We start from the raw sequence: 23,462 nt of genomic DNA on the forward strand, positions 1-23,462 counted from the left end.
TCCCTGCAACATGCTAATTCTATACAATCTCATCACCTTCTATGGGCAGCAAGTGACAGGATCCCAGGTTCAAAGATTTATCTTAATGAATTCAGTGCCAGCTTTGACATCTATCAGTCTCTTGCTACTGACCCACTCAAATTCTCTCGATATCCTTTGTTGAAAGAGCAGTAACGCACTACTGGGAGCTTGATGGGCACATCATTTAAGCCAAAGATAAGAGACATATGTGCAGTCACCAATCAGCAGCTACCTCCCAGTACTGCATTGCTGCTTATGAGCTTTTCAACAAAATATTTGAATCATGAAAGTCTAAATCTGAGTTTACTGTCCCTTTAATACATGTGATAACCTCATAACTAATGTGATTGTAATGCTATGTAACAGACACAGCGGGGGGCAACAACTCCTCATTGTGCTCCGGTACATTTCTCTGTGGCCCCCAGGTGGCCAAGAACCAGCACACTCCCACTGTGATCTAGCTCATTGCATCACCCTTAGAACTTGTCAGCACCCGTCTGCTTCATATAGGAGCAGCCACAGCCAGGACTGTTCCTAGAAAGACCTAATTACATAGGAGAAATAATACAAAAAGCAGAGAACAATGACAGGTAAATAATCCCACTACAGTAACTTAACATTGGTAACGCCCTGCCCCACAGTATAAGGCCCTGAAACGTTACACCTGTGAGAGGCAGAGCAAACAGAATCACAGTGACAGATCCACCTGCACACACAGGACACCAGCTGAGAGAGATACCCAGCGCAGGAGAAGGTGACACAACCAGAAACACAGTGACAGATCCACAGCACACACAGGACACCAGCTGAGAGAGATACCCAGCGCAGGAGAAGGTGACACAATCAGAAACACAGTGACAGATCCACAGCACACACAGGACACCAGCTGAGAGAGATACCAAGCGCAGGAGAAGGTGACACAACCAGAAACACAGTGACAGATCCACAGCACACACAGGACACCAGCTGAAAGAGATACCCAGCGCAGGAGAAGGTGACACAATTAGAAACACAGTGACAGATCCACAGCACACACAGGACACCAGCTGAGAGAGAGATACCCATCGCAGGAGAAGGTGACACAATCAGAAACACAGTGACAGATCCACAGCACACACAGGACACCAGCTGAGAGAGATACCCAGCGCAGGAGAAGGTGACACAACCAGAAACACAGTGACAGATCCACAGCACACACAGGACACCAGCTGAGAGATACCCAGCGCAGGAGAAGGTGACACAATTAGAAACACATTGACAGATCCACAGCACACACAGGACACCAGCTGAGAGAGATACCCAGCGCAGGAGAAGGTGACACAATTAGAAACACAGTGACAGATCCACAGCACACACAGCACACCAGCTGAGAGAGAGATACCCAGCGCAGGAGAAGGTGACACAATTACAAACACAGTGACAGATCCACAGCACACACAGGACACCAGCTGAGAGAGATACCCAGTGCAGGAGAAGGTGACACAACCAGAAACACAGTGACAGATCCACAGCACACACAGCACACCAGCTGAGAGAGATACCCAGCGCAGGAGAAGGTGACACAATTAGAAACACAGTGACAGATCCACAGCACACACAGCACACCAGCTGAGAGAGAGATACCCAGCGCAGGAGAAGGTGACACAATTACAAACACAGTGACAGATCCACAGCACACACAGGACACCAGCTGAGAGAGATACCCAGTGCAGGAGAAGGTGACACAATTACAAACACAGTGACAGATCCACAGCACACACAGGACACCAGCTGAGAGAGATACCCAGCGCAGGAGAAGGTGACACAACCAGAAACATAGTGACAGATCCACAGCACACACAGGACAGTCGGCCACAGAAACAAAGAGCAGGAGGGGAAGTGGCACAAACAGAAATCACAGTAAGTAGCAAAACAAACACATGACAAGAGAATTAGTTACATCAAAACAAGGGCTAGATTACAAGTGGTGTGCTAACAGTTGTGAGCGAGCGAAAAGGGGTTTGTCGCAGCTCTTTGTGCACGTTGGAACTAGGGCAGTATTACGAGTTGAAAGTTAACGTGATCACTTGAGCGCAATTGAATTTAACAACATGTGTCAGAATATCTGAGCTTTGATTAACTGTTACACAAGATAAATTGCACAAACACATTACATATATATTTACAAGTACATTTACACTCAAAGATATGAGATCTCGGGAGTTAGAAAAACAAAGGACTGCAAAGGACTTCAATAAATATATATGTCTAAATGTGTGTATATGTTTATATATGTGTATATGTATTTATATGTGTGTATATGTCTATATGTGTGTATATGTCTTTATATATGTGTATATGTCTATATGTGTGTATATGTCTATATGTGTGTATATGTATTTATATGTGTGTATATGTATTTATATGTGTGTATATGTCTATATGTGTGTATATGTCTTTATATATGTGTATATGTCTATATGTGTGTATATGTCTATATGTGTGTATATGTATTTATATGTGTGTATTTGTATTTATATGTGTGTATATGTATTTATATGTGTGTATATGTCTATATGTGTGTATATGTCTATATGTGTGTATATGTCTATATGTGCATATATATCTATATGTGTGTATATGTCTATATGTGTATATATGTGTGTATATGTATTTATATGTCTTTATATGTGTGTATATTTATATGTGTGTATATGTATTTATATGTGTGTATATGTCTATATGTGTGTATATGTCTTTATATGTGTGTATATGTCTATATGTGTATATGTATTTATATGTGTGTATATGTATTTATATGTGTGTATATGTATTTATTTGTGTGTATATGCCTTTATATGTGTGTATATTTATATGTGTGTATATGTATTTATATGTGTGTATATGTCTTTATATGTGTGTATATTTATATGTTATATGTGTGTATATTTATATGTTATATGTTTATATCTATATGTGTGTATATGTATTTATATGTGTGTATATGTATTTATATGTGTATATATGTATTTATGTGTGTGTATATGTCTTTATATGTGTGTATATTTATATGTGTGTATATGTATTTATATGTGTGTATATGTCTTTATATGTGTGTATATTTATATGTGTGTATATGTATTTATATGTGTGTATATGTATTTATATGTGTAATTATGTATTTATATGTGTGTATATGTATTTATATGTGTGTATATGTATTTATATGTGTATATATGTATTTATATGTGTATATTTATATGTGTGTATATGTCTTTATATGTGTGTATATGTATTTATATGTGTGTATATGTATTTATATGTGTATATATGTATTTATATGTGTATATATGTATTTATATGTGTGTATATGTATTTATTTATATGTGTGTATATGTCTTTATATGTGTGTATATGTATTTATATGTGTGTATATGTATTTTTATGTGTATATATGTATTTATATGTGTGTATATGTATTTATATGTGTGTATATGTATTTATATGTGTATATATGTATTTATATGTGTATATTTATATGTGTGTATATGTCTTTATATGTGTGTATATGTATTTATATGTGTGTATATGTATTTATATGTGTATATATGTATTTATATGTGTGTATATGTATTTATATGTGTGTATATGTATTTATATGTGTATATTTATATGTGTGTATATGTCTTTATATGTGTGTATATGTATTTATATGTGTGTATATGTATTTATATGTGTATATATGTATTTATATGTGTGTATATGTATTTATATGTGTGTGTGTGTGTATTTACAGACATATATACACAAACACATATGTACACATGTAGACAAATTATAAGTACACTGGAATCCTTTGCAGTTATGTAGATGAAAACCTGTAATAACATATTTATGCATATTTAATAAAGTGCAATACTGTGAGGCATATTTAACAAATGTCTTGCGGACCTGATCTGACACTGCGGATCAGGTCCGCAAGACCTCGCTGAATGCGGAGAGCAATACATTCTCCGTATTCAGCATTGCACCAGCAGCTCACAAGAGCTGCTGGTGCAACGCCGCCCCCTGCAGACTCACGGCCAATGGGCCACCAGCAGGGGGGTGTCAATCAACCCGATCGGGTTGAATTCCGGTGATTCCGGTCTGCCTGCTCAGAGCAGGCGGACAGGGTCTTTGTGACCGCCGCTCCATAACTTGTGTTTCTGGCGAGTCTGAAGACTCGCCAGAAACACGGGCCGTCAAGCTCCATTCAGAGCTTGATAGATAGGCCCCTGTGTATTTACTGTAAATATTTCACATTCCAATGTTCTGTACATAGCACAATATGTTCTTGGCACGATCAATTCTCAGAAATCAGAATCTTTGTGGATACATAAAAATAACGCTTTAAGGGGCTGATTTATCAAGGGCCGAATGGCCCCTGATGCCTCTGTTTCCGCACGAGCTTTCAGGCTCACCGGAAACAGCAGTTATAGCTGCTCCTTAACTGGTCCGCCAGCTCTGAGCGGCGAACAGAAATCAACCCGATCAGATATGATTGGGTTGATTAACACCCCCTGCTAGCGGCCGACTGGACGCGAATCTGCAGGGGGCAGCATTGCACAAGCAGTTCACCAGAACTGCTTGTGCAATGTTAAATGTTGACCGTGTATGCTGTCAGCATTTAGCGATGTCTGTCGGACATGATTGCTACAGTGTATGCTGTCGGCATTTAGCGATGTCTGTCGGACATGATCGCTACAGTGTATGCTGTCGGCATTTAGCGATGTCTGTCGGACATGATCGCTACAGTGTATGCTGTCGGCATTAAGCGATGTCTGTCGGACATGATCGCTACAGTGTATGCTGTCGGCATTTAGCTATGTCTGTCGGACATGATCGCTACAGTGTATCATATTGGACAGAGATTGATAAATCGGCCCCAATACCTAAACTTGCTCTTTAAAGTAGTTAGATGTCTAAAATCTCTGGGAATTAATATATAAGCAGTTGCCCAGATGAATGATATGAGGGAAACTTTCTGGGGGTTATTAAAAAAATTCAGCTAGATCTTAAGAAATGGGCCCCATTACCTTTAACGCTTGCTGGGAAAATTAATTTAATTTAAATAGTAGCATTACCCAAACTATTATATGTTATGCAAAACATTCCACTCTGAAACAAATTTTGCCATTTTAAGGGAGAAATACAGTGTTAATAACAAGGACCTGTTTGGCTTCTTTCAGCTGCAACATTTCCTCAATTCAGTTAAGAATGAGTCGTTTATTAGAAATTGGGAGGGTTTTTATTCCCAGGATGGTAAGTATGCAATATCAGGGTGGTACAATCTTATGGTTCAACAAGAGGCGGAAGCTAACGTGACTTGGCTAGTTGAGAAATGAAGAGGAGATATTCCTTCTGTTAATACCACACATTACTAGAGCTGCGGTTGCTACACCTCATGGTGTGAATCACATATCAAATTGATTAATAGGGTCTATATAACTCCTAAACACTTACGGCTAGATTACGAGTTTTTGTCGGTAATGGTGTGCAGTGCTAACAAGCAGTTTTCCCTCATCGCTCACCACAGACAGCGCTGGTTTTACGGGTCTTTAGAAACCCGGCGTTAGCCGCAAAAAAGTGAGCGTAGAGAAGAATTTAGCTCCACATCTCACCTCAATACCAGCGCTGCTTACGGTAGCAGTAAGCTTGAAAAACGTGCTTGTGCACGATTTCCCCATAGGGATCAATGGGGCTGATTCGGCTGAAAAAAAAACTAACACCTGCAAAAAAGCAGCGTTCAGCTCCTAACGCAGCCCCATTGATTCCTATGGGGAAACAAAAGTTATGTCTACACCAAACACCCCTAATCTTACACTTATTAACCCATAATCTGCCGCCCCCGACATCGCCGAAACCTGCATTATATTATTAACCCCTAATCTGCTGCTCCGGACAACAACCGCCACCTACATTATACATATGAACCCATAATCTGCTGCCCTCAACATCGCCGACACCTACATTATAGTTATTAACCCCTATTCTGCCTTCCCCAATGTCGTCGCAACCTACCTACAATTATTAACCCCTAATCTGCCGCCCCCGTCGTCGCCGCCATTATAATAAAGTTATTAACCCCTAAACCTAAGTCTAACCCTAACCCTACCCCCCCTAACTTAAATATAATTTAAATAAATCGAAATAAAAGTATTATTAAATAAATTATTCCTATTTAAAACTAAATACCTACAGGCAACTTTGTTTTTATTTTAACTAGGTACAATAGTTATTAAATAGTTATTAACTATTTAATAACTTCCTAGTTAAAATAAATACAAATATACCTGTAAAATAAATCCTAACCTAAGTTACAATTACACCTAACACTACACTATAATTAAATAAAAATTACCTAAATTAACTACAATTAATTATAAATAAAATAAAATAAATTCAGAAAAAACCCCCACTAAATTACAGAAAATAATAAAATAATTACAAGTTTTTTAAACTAATTACACCTAATCTAATCCCCCTAATAAAATAAAAAAGCCCCCCAAAATAATAAAAATCCCTACCCTATACTAAATTACAAATAGCCCTTAAAAGGGCTTTTTGCGGGGCATTGCCCCAAAGTAATCAGCTCTTTTACCTGTAAAAAAAAAACAAAAAAACGACAATACACCCCCAACATTACAACCCACCACCCACACACCCAACCCTACTCTAAAACCCACCCAATCCCCCCTTAATAAAACCTAACACTACCCCCTTGAAGATCACCCTACCTTGAGACGTCTTCACCCAACCGGGCAGAAGTGGTCCTCCAGATGGCCAGAAGTCTTCATCGAGGTGGCATCTTCTATCTTCATCCATCCGGAGCAGAGCGGGTCCATCTTCAAGACATCCGACGTGGAGCATCCACTTCTTTCCAACGACTAACACTAAATGACGGTACCTTTAAGTGACGTCATCCAAGATGGCGTCCTTTCAATTCCGATTGGCTGATAGAATTCTATCAGCCAATCGGAATTAAGGTAGAAAAAATCCTATTGGCTGATCCAATCAGCCAATAGGATTGAACTTGCATTCTATTGGCTGATTGGAACAGCCAATAGGATTTTTTCTACCTTAATTCCGATGGGCTGATAGAATTCTATCAGCCAATCGGGATTGAAGGGACGCCATCTTGGATGACGTCACTTAAAGGTATCGTCATTTAGTGTTAGTCGTCGGAAAGAAGAGGATACTCCACGTCGGATGTCTTGAAGATGGACCCGCTCTGCTCTGGATGGATGAAGATAGAAGATGCCGCCTGGATGAAGACTTCTGGCTGTCTGGAGGACCTCTTCTGCCTGGATAGGATGAAGACTTCGGACCGTCTGGAGGACCACTTCCCGGTTGGGTGAAGAAGACGTCTCAAGGTAGGGTGATCTTCAAGGGGGTAGTGTTAGGTTTTATTAAGGGGGGATTGGGTGGGTTTTAGAGTAGGGTTGGGTGTGTGGGTGGCGGGTTGTAATGTTGGGGGGGATTGACTTTTTTTTTTACAGGTAAAAGAGCTGATTACTTTTGGGTAATGCCCCGCAAAAAGCCCTTTTAAGGGCTATTTGTAATTTAGTATAGGGTAGGGATTATTATTTTGGGGGCTTTTTTATTTTATTAGGGGGATTAGATTAGGTGTAATTAGTTTAAAAAACGTGTAATTATTTTATTATTTTCTGTAATTTAGTGTGTTTTTTTCTCGTAATTTAGTTTATTTTATTTAATTGTAGTTAATTTAGGTAATTTATTTATTTATAGTGTAGTGTTAGGTGTAATTGTAACTTAGGTTAGGATTTATTTTACAGGTTAATAACTATTTAATAACTATTGTACCTAGTTAAAATAAATACAAAGTTGCCTGTAAAATAAAAATAAATCCTAAAATAGCTACAATGTAACTATTAGTTATATTGTAGCTATATTAGGGTTTATTTTATAGGTAAGTATTTAGTTTTAAATAGGAATAATTTATTTAATTGTAGTAATTTTATTTTGATTTATTTAAATAATATTCAAGTTAGGGGGGTGTTAGGGTTATGGTTATACTTAGATTTTGGGGTTAATAAATTTAATATAGTGGCGGCAACGTTGGGGTCGGCAGATTAGGGGTTAATAAATGTAGGTAGGTGTTGGCGATGTTAGGGACGGCAGATTAGGTTGTTAATAATATTTAACTAGTGTTTGTGAGGTGGGAGTGCGGCGGTTTAGGGGTTAATACATTTATTGAAGTGGCGTCGATGTCCAGTTAGGCAGATTAGGGGTTAAAAAATTTATTTTAGTGTTTGCGATGTGGGGGGTTCTCGGTTTAGGGGTTAATAGATAGTTTATGGGTGTTAGTGTGCTTTTTAGCACTTTAGTTAAGAGTTTTATGTTACGGCGTTAGCCCATAAAACTCTTAACTACTGACTTTTAAATGCGGTATCAGTCTTGACAGGAGAGGGTCTACCGCTCACTTTTTGTCATACTCGTAATACTGGCGCTATGCAAGTCCCATTGAAAATATAGGATACGCAATTTACGTAAGTGGATTTGCGGTATGCTCGAGTCGCGGAAAAAAAAAGTGAGCGGTACACCTGTACCTGCCAGACTCTTAATACCAGCGGGCGTTAAAAAGCAGCGTTGGGACCTCTCAACACTGCTTTTTAAGCCTAACGCAAGACTCATAATCTAGGCGTTAGGGAGTTGGAACAAAAACTAAATATTTTGGTTGTCCCAGATGTAATTTGACCCTGGCCAATTAAATGCACTGCACAAGGGACTGTCTGAAACTGAGAAGCTTTAAGAGCAAAGTGAGGTACTGGCTCTCTGAGATTCTCAGGCAGGAATTAGTTTCCGGAGGGAGGAGATCATCTTCCTCAGAGGACCTGTCGTTAGGTCAGAAAATGTTCAATATAAAGTTAATAAAAGGATGTGTGAGGAATATGATATTCTCCTCCTGGAAATCTAAGAGGAGCCCCAAATTCTCTGAATTTCCTAATAACAGCAACATGTTAAAATGGTATCAGAACAGCATCATGTCTCAACGGTTTTAGAGAGGGAGGTGGAAGCTTAAGGGATTACAGGCTTACCACTCGTTACCAGTAGCGAGGGAATAACTATATATACATAACTATATATACATAACTATATATACACAACTATAAATACATAACTATATATACATAACTATATACATAACTATATATACACAACTATATATACACAACTATAAATACATAACTATATATACATAACTATATACATAACTATATATACATAACTATATATACATAACTATATATACATAACTATATATACATAACTATATATACATAACTATAACATAACTATATATACATAACTATATATACACAACTATAAATACATAACTATATATACATAACTATAACATAACTATATATACATAACTATAACATAACTATATATACATAACTATATATACACAACTATAAATACATAACTATATATACATAACTATAACATAACTATATATACATAACTATAACATAACTATATATACATAACTATATATACATAACTATAAATACATAACTATATATACATAACTATAACAAAACTATATATACATAACTATATATACACAACTATAAATACATAACTATATATACATAACTATATACATAACTATATATACACAACTATATATACACACAACTATATATACATAACTATATATACATAACTATATATACACAACTATAACACAACTATATATACACAACTATATACATAACTATATATACACAACTATATATACACAACTATATATACATAACTATAACTTATAACTATATATACATAACTATATATACATAACTATATATACACAACTATATATACACAACTATATATACATAACTATAACTTATAACTATATATACACAACTATATATACACAACTATATATACATAACTATATATACATAACTATATATACACAACTATAACACAACTATATATACACAACTATATACATAACTATATATACACAACTATATATACACAACTATATATACATAACTATAACTTATAACTATATATACATAACTATATATACATAACTATATATACATAACTATATATACATAACTATATATACACAACTATAACTTATAACTATATATACATAACTATATATACATAACTATATATACATAACTATATATACACAACTATAACACAACTATATATACATAACTATAACATAACTATATATACATAACTATATATACATAACTATATATACACAACTATAACACAACTATATATACATAACTATAACATAACTATATATACATAACTATATATACATAACTATATATACATAACTATAACTTATAACTATATATACATAAACTATATATACATAACTATAACACAACTATATATACATAACTATATATACATAACTATAACACAACTATATATACATAACTATATATACATAACTATATATACATAACTATAACTTATAACTATATATACATAAACTATATATACATAACTATAACACAACTATATATACATAACTATAACACAACTATATATACATAACTATATATAAATAACTATAACACAACTATATATACATAACTATAACACAAACTATATACACATAACTATAACTTATAACTGTATATACATAACTATATATACATAACTATATATACACATAACTATAACTTATAACTATATATACATAACTATAATACATAACTATATATACATAACTATAACACAACTATATATACATAACTATAACACATAACTATATATACATAACTATAACACAACTATATATACATAACTATAACACAAACTATATATACATAACTATAACACAAACTATATATACATAACTATAACACAAACTATATATACATAACTATAACACAAACTATATATACATAACTATAACACAACTATATATACATAACTATAACACATAACTATATGTACATAACTATATATACATAACTATAACACAACTATATATACATAACTATAACACATAACTATATATACATAACTATAACACATAACTATATATACATAACTATAACACAACTATATATACATAACTATAACACATAACTATATGTACATAACTATAGCACATCTATATATACATAACTATATGTACATAACTATAGCACATCTATATATACATAACTATAACACAACTATATATACATAACTATAACACATAACTATATGTACATAACTATAGCACATCTATATATACATAACTATAACACATAACTATATATACATAACTATAACACAACTATATATACACATAACTATAACACATAACTATATATACATAACTATAACACAACTATATATACATAACTATAACACAAACTATATATACATAACTATAACACAACTATATATACATAACTATAACACAAACTATATATACATAACTATAACACAACTATATATACATAACTACAACACAACTATATATACATAACTATAACACATAACTATATATACATAACTATAACACAACTATATATACATAACTATAACACAACTATATATACACATAACTATAACACATAACTATATATACATAACTATAACACAACTATATATACATAACTATAACACATAACTATATATACATAACTATAACACAACTATATATACACATAACTATAACACATAACTATATATACATAACTATAACACAACTATATATACATAACTATAACACAACTATATATGCATAACTACAACACAACTATATATACATAACTATAACACATAACTATATATACATAACTATAACACAACTATATATACATAACTATAACACAACTATATATGCATAACTACAACACAACTATATATACATAACTATAACACAAACTATATATACATAACTATAACACAACTATATATACATAACTATAACACAAACTATATATACATAACTATAACACAACTATATATACATAACTATAACACATAGCTATATATACATAACTATAACACAACTATATATACACATAACTATAACACATAACTATATATACATAACTATAACACAACTATATATACATAACTATAACACAACTATATATGCATAACTACAACACAACTATATATACATAACTATAACACATAACTATATATACATAACTATAACACAACTATATATACATAACTGTAACACAAACTATATATACATAACTATAACACAACTATATATACATAACTATAACACATAGCTATATATACATAACTATAACACAACTATATATACATAACTATAACACAAACTATATATACATAACTATAACACAACTATATATACATAACTATAACACAAACTATATATACATAACTATAACACAACTATATATACATAACTATAACACAACTATATATACATAACTATAACACATAACTATATATACATAACTATAACACAACTATATATACATAACTATAACACAAACTATATATACATAACTATAACACAACTATATATACATAACTATAACTTATGTATATATAGTTATAAGTTATAGTTATGTATATATAGTTATGTATATATAGTTATAAGTTATAGTTATGTATATATAGTTATGTTATAGTTATGTATATATAGTTATAAGTTATAGTTATGTATATATAGTTATAAGATATAGTTATGTATATATAGTTATGTATATATAGTTATAAGTAATAGTTATGTATATATAGTTATGTTATAGTTACGTATATATAGTTATAAGTTATAGTTATGTATATATAGTTATAAGATATAGTTATGTATATATAGTTATGTATATATAGTTATAAGTAATAGTTATGTATATATAGTTATGTTATAGTTATGTATATATAGTTATAAGTTATAGTTATGTATATAAAGTTATAAGATATAGTTATGTATATATAGTTATGTATATATAGTTATAAGTAATAGTTATGTATATATAGTTATGTTATAGTTATGTATATATAGTTATGTTATAGTTATGTATATATAGTTATAAGATATAGTTATGTATATATAGTTATGTTATAGTTATGTATATATAGTTATAAGATATAGTTATGTATATATAGTTATGTTATAGTTATGTATATATAGTTATAAGATATAGTTATGTATATATAGTTATAAGTTATAGTTATGTATATATAGTTATGTTATAGTTATGTATATATAGTTATAAGTTATAGTTATGTATATATAGTTATGTGTTATAGTTATGTATATATAGTTATAAGTTATAGTTATGTGTATATATAGTTATGTTATAGTTATGTATATATAGTTATGTTATAGTTATGTATATATAGTTATAAGTTATAGTTATGTATATATAGTTATGTTATAGTTATGTATATATAGTTATAAGTTATAGTTATGTATATATAGTTATAAGTTATAGTTATGTATATATAGTTATAAGTTATAGTTATTATATATAGTTATAAGTAGGGATGCACCGATACCGATACTAGTATCGGTATCGGTACCGATACCAAGTATTTGCATGAGTACTTGTACTCGTGCAAATGCACCGATATTTAAACCGATACCTCCACTTCCTACCCATATGCTACCTTGTGGAGTTTTTTCAGCTGCAGGTTCCCATTTCATTTTAAACTGGAGTAGAGACTAAACTAAAAATTGTTTACTACTGTTCTGCCAATACAAATTGCTGTTATTTGTATTATTGTAGGAGAGATCACTGTACCTCGTTCAGACAAACCCCTGAAGTACTGGGCAATTAATAAACAGATTTCCAGCTCTGGCTAAAATGGCCCAAAAATATCTTTCTGCCCCATGCAGTAGTGTGAAAAGTGAAAGACTCTTCAACTTAGAGTCGAACCTCCATACAAATGTCAGATTGATGTTATATAATTGTCATCACCCCTTTAAATTTAATATTTTATTGTAATATTTTTTATTTATAAACATGTTCTTTTAACTTTTTTATTATTTCAAAATGTCTTTTGAATTACAGTCCTTTATAATTAAAAAGAAGGAATCAAATAATTAGTCTGTATTGTGCTTGGTAAACTGTCACATGACATAAAAAAAAAAGTATTGGTAATTGGTATCGGCAAGTATTTGAAAACAAGTATCGGTACTTGTACTCAGTCATAAAAAAATGGTATCGGTGCAACCCTAGTTATAAGTTATAGTTATGTATATATAGTTATGTTATAGTTATGTATATATAGTTATGTTATAGTTATGTATATATAGTTATGTATATATAGTTATAAGTTATAGTTATGTATATATAGTTATAAGTTATAGTTATGTATATATAGTTATAAGTTATAGTTATGTATATATAGTTATAAGATATAGTTATGTATATATAGTTATGTATATATAGTTATAAGTTATAGTTATGTATATATAGTTATAAGATATAGTTATGTATATATAGTTATGTATATATAGTTATAAGTTATAGTTATGTATATATAGTTATAAGATATAGTTATGTATATATAGTTATGTATATATAGTTATAAGTTATAGTTATGTATATATAGTTATAAGATATAGTTATGTATATATAGTTATAAGTTATAGTTATGTATATATAGTTATAAGATATAGTTATGTATATATAGTTATGTATATATAGTTGTGTATATATAGTTATAAGTAATAGTTATGTATATATAGTTATGTATATATAGTTATAAGTAATAGTTATGTATATATAGTTATAAGTAATAGTTATGTATATATAGTTATAAGATATAGTTATGTATATATAGTTATAAGATATAGTTATGTATATATAGTTATGTATATATAGTTATAAGTAATAGTTATGTATATATAGTTATAAGTAATAGTTATGTATATATAGTTATAAGATATAGTTATGTATATATAGTTATAAGATATAGTTATGTATATATAGTTATGTATATATAGTTATAAGTAATAGTTATGTATATATAGTTATAACTATAACTAAACTAATAATTAATAACTTATAACTATAACTTAAATAAATAAACACGCAACAACTTCTTTATGGGATATTTTTCAACTGTCACAGGTTAAAATTTGTATTAAACATTAACATAATAACTATAAAACTGACAAGTAGGCTAAGATGGCGGCAAGCAAGAGCTAACTAACCAATCGCTACAGGAGGTCAGTGGCCCAAATGGAAACTGCAGCAGAGGGGGTCCCTCTGCTCAAAGGAGATGCTACTAAGGGGTTGCTGAGATCACATGACCCACCCACAAGGGGAAGGAGGGGCACCTCATGTGCACCTGAGGCTATCCACCCCTCCCATCTTTAGATTGGTCATCACTCCCCCGTTCACCCTCTCCACGCAACATGGCCACTACCTCCCGCAGTCAGGGTGCAAGGAGCTCTCCACCTATGAGGGTATCTGATACACGGCCACACGGACCGAGTAAGTAGATGTGGGAGAAGCATAGAGTACCGCTATGGTCTTACTGAGCTTAGATGGACTAATCATAACTGTGCAATTGGAATCAGATGTTATTGTAAGCCGCCATTAACAAGGGAGGGAGGGAAAACGACTCTGCTTCAGAATCCAAGGAGAAAGAGGGACATCAAACTGGGCACATCTCTCTTTAAGGTAAGACAGGGACTCCTCCCTACACTTGCTACGTTGCACTAGCTTCTCCACCCAGCCCTCTTCCCCTATCTCACTCCATTCAGCCTTAACCCTTAGGTTGCTGCAGTCCCATGCTAGTCCTTTCATTGCCTTTTTAGCAAATGGGATTATTATTTATTCCCTGCCAGGTAAAAACCAACAAGTATATACTGCTCCCTCCCCAAACCCTGAGTGGTGCAGAAGTGGTGTGATGTTGAACTACGGTTTACTTCCTGTTTAGGTCATCCGCTCTTTTTTTTTTTCTTTCCCATTTCAATGTATGAAAATACAATTAATCTGGGTGGATGCAATATATGTATTTACCATGAGGTGCTTAAAGGACAGCTGTAGCTATAGGCCTGGGAATGTTCTCCTATTGTTAATAAGAGAAAATATATGGAATTGGCGCTCTCAAGTTTTACTGGTACCGTGCATGTGATTTGTGTCATATACATGTGATCTCTCTGACCGTTTAACTCATTTGGGCTAAGGCTCCTAAAGTGCTGGAATTTAATGTAAATCTCATGTATTTATTTATTTCTCTCTCTGTTCTCTTCCCCTCCCCCCTCCTGTACAGCTTGATATGTTTAAATAACAGCCAATCACTGTATATATAACAAATCATCTGCAGGTAGTGGTTACTCAAGACAAGAAAAAAGCAAGACTAATGGCACTACTATTGATTATACTCAGGATACTCTGTTTAGTAACTAAGATTATATATATCTTTTAAAATGATTAGCAGTCAGGTGCTGTGTACTTTTTAGTTTCAAGAAAGAAAAAGGAGTTTCAATCCTAGGATTGAAAATAACGTACACTTGAAAAGCCCTCTTACCTAAGGAGAAGAGGCTCTGGGTTGGAACAGGAATTCTCAGGGGAGGGAGACGGTCTTAACCGTAACAAGTTAAAAACCTTTATTAGGATTCTCAATAAAATAATAGTCCACAAACAGACATATACTTCTATTAAAAACACAGATGAGATAGGGGATATAATATGCAGCGTGTTATGTTGAACGTAGGAAATTACTGGTGTACTATTAACATTAGCAAGTCTAATACTATGTTCAGTCGCACCTAACACCTGTACTAACATCTAATAGTACCGCATACTATCCATTTACTAAGGGAACATTGGTTCTTGACTATGGATTTTTCATCCTAGGTTAAGAATTAACCCCATCAGTAATTTCCTACGTTCAACATAACACGCTGCATATTATATCCCCTATCTCATCTGTGTTTTTAATAGAAGTATATGTCTGTTTGTGGACTATTATTTTATTGAGAATCCTAATAAAGGTTAAATTTTAACTTGTTACGGTTAAGACCGTCTCCCTCCCCTGAGAATTCCTGTTCCAACCCAGAGCCTCTTCTCCTTAGGTAAGAGTGCTTTTCAAGTGGTTACTGAAGGTATAGAAACGCTAAAAAGGCATTGTGTCAGAGTAGACTAATACCATTTTCTATATGCTTATGGATATTCTGTTTCTACTTATTGCACATAACAATATTTTGTCCTGTATGGTGTATTGTCCAACGTTCATTATAAATAAAAACATCTGTCAGTCTGTCTATACAGTATCTATCTATATCTATCTATCTATCTATCATCTATCTATCTATCTATCTATCTATCTAACTATTGTATCTATCTATTATCTAACTATCTATACAGTATCTATCTATTGTATCTATCTATTATCTAACTATCTATACAGTATCTATTGTATCTATCTATTATCTAACTATCTATACAGTATCTATCTATTGTATCTATCTATTATCTAACTATCTATACAGTATCTATCTATTGTATCTATCTATTATCTAACTATCTATACAGTATCTAACTATTGTATCTATCTATTATCTAACTATCTATACAGTATCTAACTATTGTATCTATCTATTATATATATATAATTATGTTTGGGCACATATTGTTGTTGATGTTGACTACTGGAAGCCTCACATTGGTGGTCACACTACGTGGCACATACAGTAATAATTATGCACAACAAACATGTGTCACCAGGAACTGTCCCTCTATCTAACAAGATATAAAGTTCTACTTTCCAATCATGGAAAAAACTCAACAGACTGAAATTGCTCCAAGATCAGCAGCATAAATTACACAAACTCAGCAGCTCGTTACATAGGCTCCTAGACAGTACAGTGTTACATAGGCTCCTAGACAGTACAGCGTTACATAGGCTCCTAGACAGTACAGTGTTACATAGGCTCCTAGACAGTACAGTGTTACATAGGCTCCTAGACAGTACAGCGTTACATAGGCTCCTAGACAGTACAGCGTTACATAGGTTCCTAGACAGTACAGTGTTACATAGGCTCCTAGACAGTACAGCGTTACATAGGCTCCAAGACAGTACAGTGTTACATAGGCTCCTAGACAGTACAGCGTTACATAGGCTCCTAGACAGTACAGCGTTACATAGGTTCATAGACAGTACAGCGTTACATAGGCTCCTAGACAGTACAGCGTTACATAGGCTCCTTGACAGTACAGTGTTACATAGGCTCCTAGACAGTACAGCGTTACATAGGCTCCTTGACAGTACAGTGTTACATAGGCTCCTAGACAGTACAGCGTTACATAGGTTCCTAGACAGTACAGTGTTACATAGGCTCCTAGACAGTACAGCGTTACATAGGTTCCTAGACAGTACAGCGTTACATAGGCTCCTAGACAGTACAGCGTTACATAGGCTCCTTGACAGTACAGTGTTACATAGGCTCCTAGACAGTACAGTGTTACATAGGCTCCTAGACAGTACAGCGTTACATAGGCTCCTAGACAGTACAGCGTTACATAAGACTCCTAGACAGCACAGCGTTACATAGGTTCCTAGACAGTACAGCGTTACATAGGTTCCTAGACAGTACAGCGTTACATAGGCTCCTAGACAGTACAGTGTTACATAGGCTCCTAGACAGTACAGCGTTACATAGGCTCCTAGACAGTACAGCGTTACATAGACTCCTAGACAGTACAGCGTTACATAGGCTCCTAGACAGTACAGTGTTACATAGGTTCCTAGACAGTACAGCGTTACATAGGTTCCTAGACAGTACAGTGTTACATAGGTTCCTAGACAGTACAGCGTTACATAGGCTCCTAGACAGTACAGCGTTACATAGACTCCTAGACAGTACAGTGTTACATAGGCTCCTAGACAGTACAGCGTTACATAGGTTCCTAGACAGTACAGCGTTACATAGGCTCCTAGACAGTACAGCATTACATAAGACTCCTAGACAGCACAGCGTTACATAGGTTCCTAGACAGTACAGCGTTACATAGGTTCCTAGACAGTACAGCGTTACATAGGCTCCTAGACAGTACAGTGTTACATAGGCTCCTAGACAGTACAGCGTTACATAGGCTCCTAGACAGTACAGCGTTACATAGACTCCTAGACAGTACAGCGTTACATAGGCTCCTAGACAGTACAGTGTTACATAGGTTCCTAGACAGTACAGCGTTACATAGGTTCCTAGACAGTACAGTGTTACATAGGTTCCTAGACAGTACAGCGTTACATAGGCTCCTAGACAGTACAGCGTTACATAGGCTCCTAGACAGTACAGTGTTACATAGGCTCCTAGACAGTACAGCGTTACATAGGCTCCTAGACAGTACAGCGTTACATAGGCTCCTAGACAGTACAGTGTTACATAGGCTCCTAGACAGTACAGCGTTACATAGGTTCCTGGACAGTACAGCGTTACATAGGCTCCTAGACAGTACAGTGTTACATAGGCTCCTAGACAGAACAGTGTTACATAGGCTCCTAGACAGTACAGCGTTACATAGGCTCTTAGACAGTACAGTGTTACATAGGCTCCTATACAGTACAGCGTTACATAGACTCGTAGACAGTACAGCGTTACATAGGTTCCTAGACAGTACAGCGTTACATAGGCTCCTAGACAGTTCAGCGTTACATAGGTTCCTAGACAGTACAGCGTTACATAGGCTCCTAGACAGTACAGTGTTACATAGGCTCCTAGACAGTACAGCGTTACATAGGCTCCTAGACAGTACAGCGTTACATAGGTTCCTAGACAGTACAGCGTTACATAGGCTCCTAGACAGTACAGTGTTACATAGGCTCCTAGACAGTACAGTGTTACATAGGCTCCTAGACAGTACAGTGTTACATAGGCTCCTAGACAGTACAGTGTTACATAGGCTCTTAGACAGTACAGCGTTACATAGGCTCTTAGACAGTTCAGCGTTACATAGGCTCCTAGACAGTACAGTGTTACATAGGCTCCTAGACAGTACAGCGTTACATAGGCTCCTAGACAGTACAGTGTTACATAGGCTCCTAGACAGTACAGTGTTACATAGGCTCCTAGACAGTACAGCATTACATAGGCTCCTAGACAGTACAGTGTTACATAGGAACCTAGACAGTACAGTGTTACATAGGTTCCTAGACAGTACAGCGTTACATAGGCTCCTAGACAGTACAGCGTTACTTAAGCTCCTAGACAGAAAAGTGTTACATAGGCTCCTAGACAGTACAGTGTTACATAGGCTCCTAGACAGTACAGCGTTACATAGGCTCCTAGACAGTACAGTTACATAGACTCCTAGACAGTACAGTGTTACATAGACTCCTAGACAGTACAGCGTTACATAGGCTCCTAGACAGTACAGTTACATAGACTCCTAGACAGTACAGTGTTACATAGGCTCCTAGACAGTACAGTGTTACATAGGCTCCTAGACAGTACAGTGTTACATAGGCTCCTAGACAGTACAGCGTTACATAGGCTCCTAGACAGTACAGTGTTACATAGGCTCCTAGACAGTACAGCATTACATAGGCTCCTAGACAGTACAGTGTTACATAGGCTCCTAGACAGTACAGTGTTACATAGGCTCCTAGACAGTACAGCGTTACATAGGCTCCTAGACAGTACAGCTCGTTACATAGGCTCCTAGGCAGTACAGCGTTACATAGGCTACTAGACAGTACAGCGTTACATAGGCTCCTAGACAGTACAGTGTTACATAGGTTCCTAGACAGCACAGCGTTACATAGGCTCCTAGACAGTACAGCGTTACTTAAGCTCCTAGACAGAACAGTGTTACATAGGCTACTAGACAGTACAGTGTTACATAGGATCCTAGACAGTACAGTGTTACATAGGTTCCTAGACAGTACAGCGTTACATAGGTTCCTAGACAGTACAGCGTTACTTAAGCTCCTAGACAGAACAGTGTTACATAGGCTCCTAGACAGTACAGCGTTACATAGGCTCCTAGACAGTACAGTGTTACATAGACTCCTAGACAGTACAGTGTTACATAGGCTCCTAGACAGTACAGTGTTACATAGGCTCCTGGACAGTACAGTGTTACATAGGCTCTTAGACAGTACAGCGTTACATAGGTTCCTAGACAGTACAGCGTTACATAGGCTCCTAGACAGTACAGCATTACATAGGTTCCTAGACAGTACAGCGTTACATAGGCTCCTAGACAGTACAGTGTTAAATAGGCTCCTAGACAGTACAGCGTTACATAGGTTCCTAGACAGTACAGCGTTACATAGGCTCCTAGACAGTACAGTGTTACATAGGCTCCTAGACAGAACAGTGTTACATAGGCTCCTAGACAGTACAGCGTTACATAGGCTCTTAGACAGTACAGTGTTACATAGGCTCCTATACAGTACAGCGTTACATAGACTCGTAGACAGTACAGCGTTACATAGGCTCCTAGACAGTACAGCATTACATAGGCTCCTAGACAGTGCAGTGTTACATAGGCTCCTAGACAGTACAGTGTTACATAGGCTCCTAGACAGTACAGTGTTACATAGGCTCCTAGACAGTACAGTGTTACATAGGCTCCTAGACAGTACAGTGTTACATAGGCTCTTAGACAGTACAGCGTTACATAGGCTCTTAGACAGTTCAGCGTTACATAGGCTCCTAGACAGTACAGTGTTACATAGGCTCCTAGACAGTACAGCGTTACATAGGCTCCTAGACAGTACAGTGTTACATAGGCTCCTAGACAGTACAGCGTTACATAGGCTCCTAGACAGTACAGTGTTACATAGGAACCTAGACAGTACAGTGTTACATAGGTTCCTAGACAGTACAGCGTTACATAGGCTCCTAGACAGTACAGCGTTACTTAAGCTCCTAGACAGAAAAGTGTTACATAGGCTCCTAGACAGTACAGCGTTACATAGGCTCCTAGACAGTACAGTGTTACATAGGCTCCTAGACAATACAGTGTTACATATGCTCCTAGACAGTACAGTATTACATAGGCTCCTAGACAGTACAGCATTACATAGGTTCCTAGACAGTACAGCGTTACATAGGTTCCTAGACAGTACAGCGTTACATAGGTTCCTAGACAGTACAGCGTTACATAGGCTCCTAGACAGTACAGCGTTACTTAAGCTCCTAGACAGAAAAGCGTTACATAGGTTCCTAGACAGTACAGCGTTACATAGGCTCCTAGACAATACAGTGTTACATATGCTCCTAGACAGTACAGTATTACATAGGCTCCTAGACAGTACAGCATTACATAGGTTCCTAGACAGTACAGCGTTACATAGGTTCCTAGACAGTACAGCGTTACATAGGCTCCTAGACAGTACAGTGTTACATAGGTTCCTAGACAGTACAGTGTTAAATAGGCTCCTAGACAGTACAGCGTTACATAGGCTCCTAGACAGTACAGCGTTACATAGGCTCCTAGACAGTACAGTGTTACATAGGCTCCTAGACAGTACAGCGTTACATAGGCTCCTAGACAGTACAGTGTTACATAGGCTCCTAGACAGTACAGCGTTACATAGGCTCCTAGACCGTACAGTGTTACATAGGCTCCTAGACAGTACAGCGTTACATAAGCTCCTACAGTACAGTGTTACATAGGCTCCTAGACAGTACAGCGTTACATAGGCTCCTAGACAGTACAGCTTGTTACATAGGCTCCTAGACAGTACAGCGTTACATAGGCTCCTAGACAGTACAGTGTTACATAGGCTCCTAGACAGTACAGCGTTACATAGGCTCCTAGACAGTACAGTGTTACATAGGCTCCTAGACAGTACAGCGTTACATAGGCTCCTACAGTACAGTGTTACATAGGCTCCTAGACAGTACAGCGTTACATAGGCTCCTAGACAGTACAGTGTTACATAGGCTCCTAGACAGTACAGTGTTACATAGGCTCCTAGACAGTACAGCATTACATAGGCTCCTAGACAGTGCAGTGTTACATAGGCTCCTAGACAGTACAGTGTTACATAGGCTCCTAGACAGTACAGCATTACATAGGCTCCTAGACAGTGCAGTGTTACATAGGCTCCTAGACAGTACAGTGTTACATAGGCTCCTAGAAAGTACAATGTTACATAGGCTCCTAGACAGTACAGCGTTACATAGGTTCCTAGACAGTACAGCTTTACATAGGTTCCTAGACAGTACATTGTTACATAGGCTCCTAGACAGTACAGCGTTACATAGGCTCCTAGACAGTACAGTGTCCCATAGGCTCCTAGACAGTACAGCGTTACATAGGCTCCTAGACAGTACAGCTCGTTACATAGGCTCCTAGACAGTACAGCGTTACATAGGCTCCTAGACAGTACAGCTCGTTACATAGGCTCCTAGACAGTACAGCTTGTTACATAGGCTCCTAGACAGTACAGCGTTACATAGGCTCCTAGACAGTACAGTGTTACATAGGCTCCTAGACAGTACAGCGTTA

The 23,462-nt window shown here is 35.3% G+C and overlaps 1 protein-coding gene across 1 annotated transcript in view; it reads left to right on the forward strand.

Moving 5' to 3' along the window:
• The first annotated feature begins 543 nt into the window (after positions 1–543).
• LOC128641153 (putative ferric-chelate reductase 1) overlaps positions 544–23,462 on the forward strand; it is an 89,339-nt gene continuing 66,420 nt past the window's right edge. Inside the window, exons 1-2 of the mRNA XM_053693721.1 lie at positions 544–611; positions 5,229–5,301. Coding sequence (XP_053549696.1) covers positions 5,257–5,301 — 45 coding nt within the window. The 5' untranslated portion in view covers positions 544–611; positions 5,229–5,256. The remainder of the gene's footprint in view (positions 612–5,228; positions 5,302–23,462) is intronic.

This window comes from Bombina bombina, chromosome 10 (genome assembly GCF_027579735.1).
Source record: "Bombina bombina isolate aBomBom1 chromosome 10, aBomBom1.pri, whole genome shotgun sequence".
NCBI lineage: Eukaryota > Metazoa > Chordata > Amphibia > Anura > Bombinatoridae > Bombina > Bombina bombina.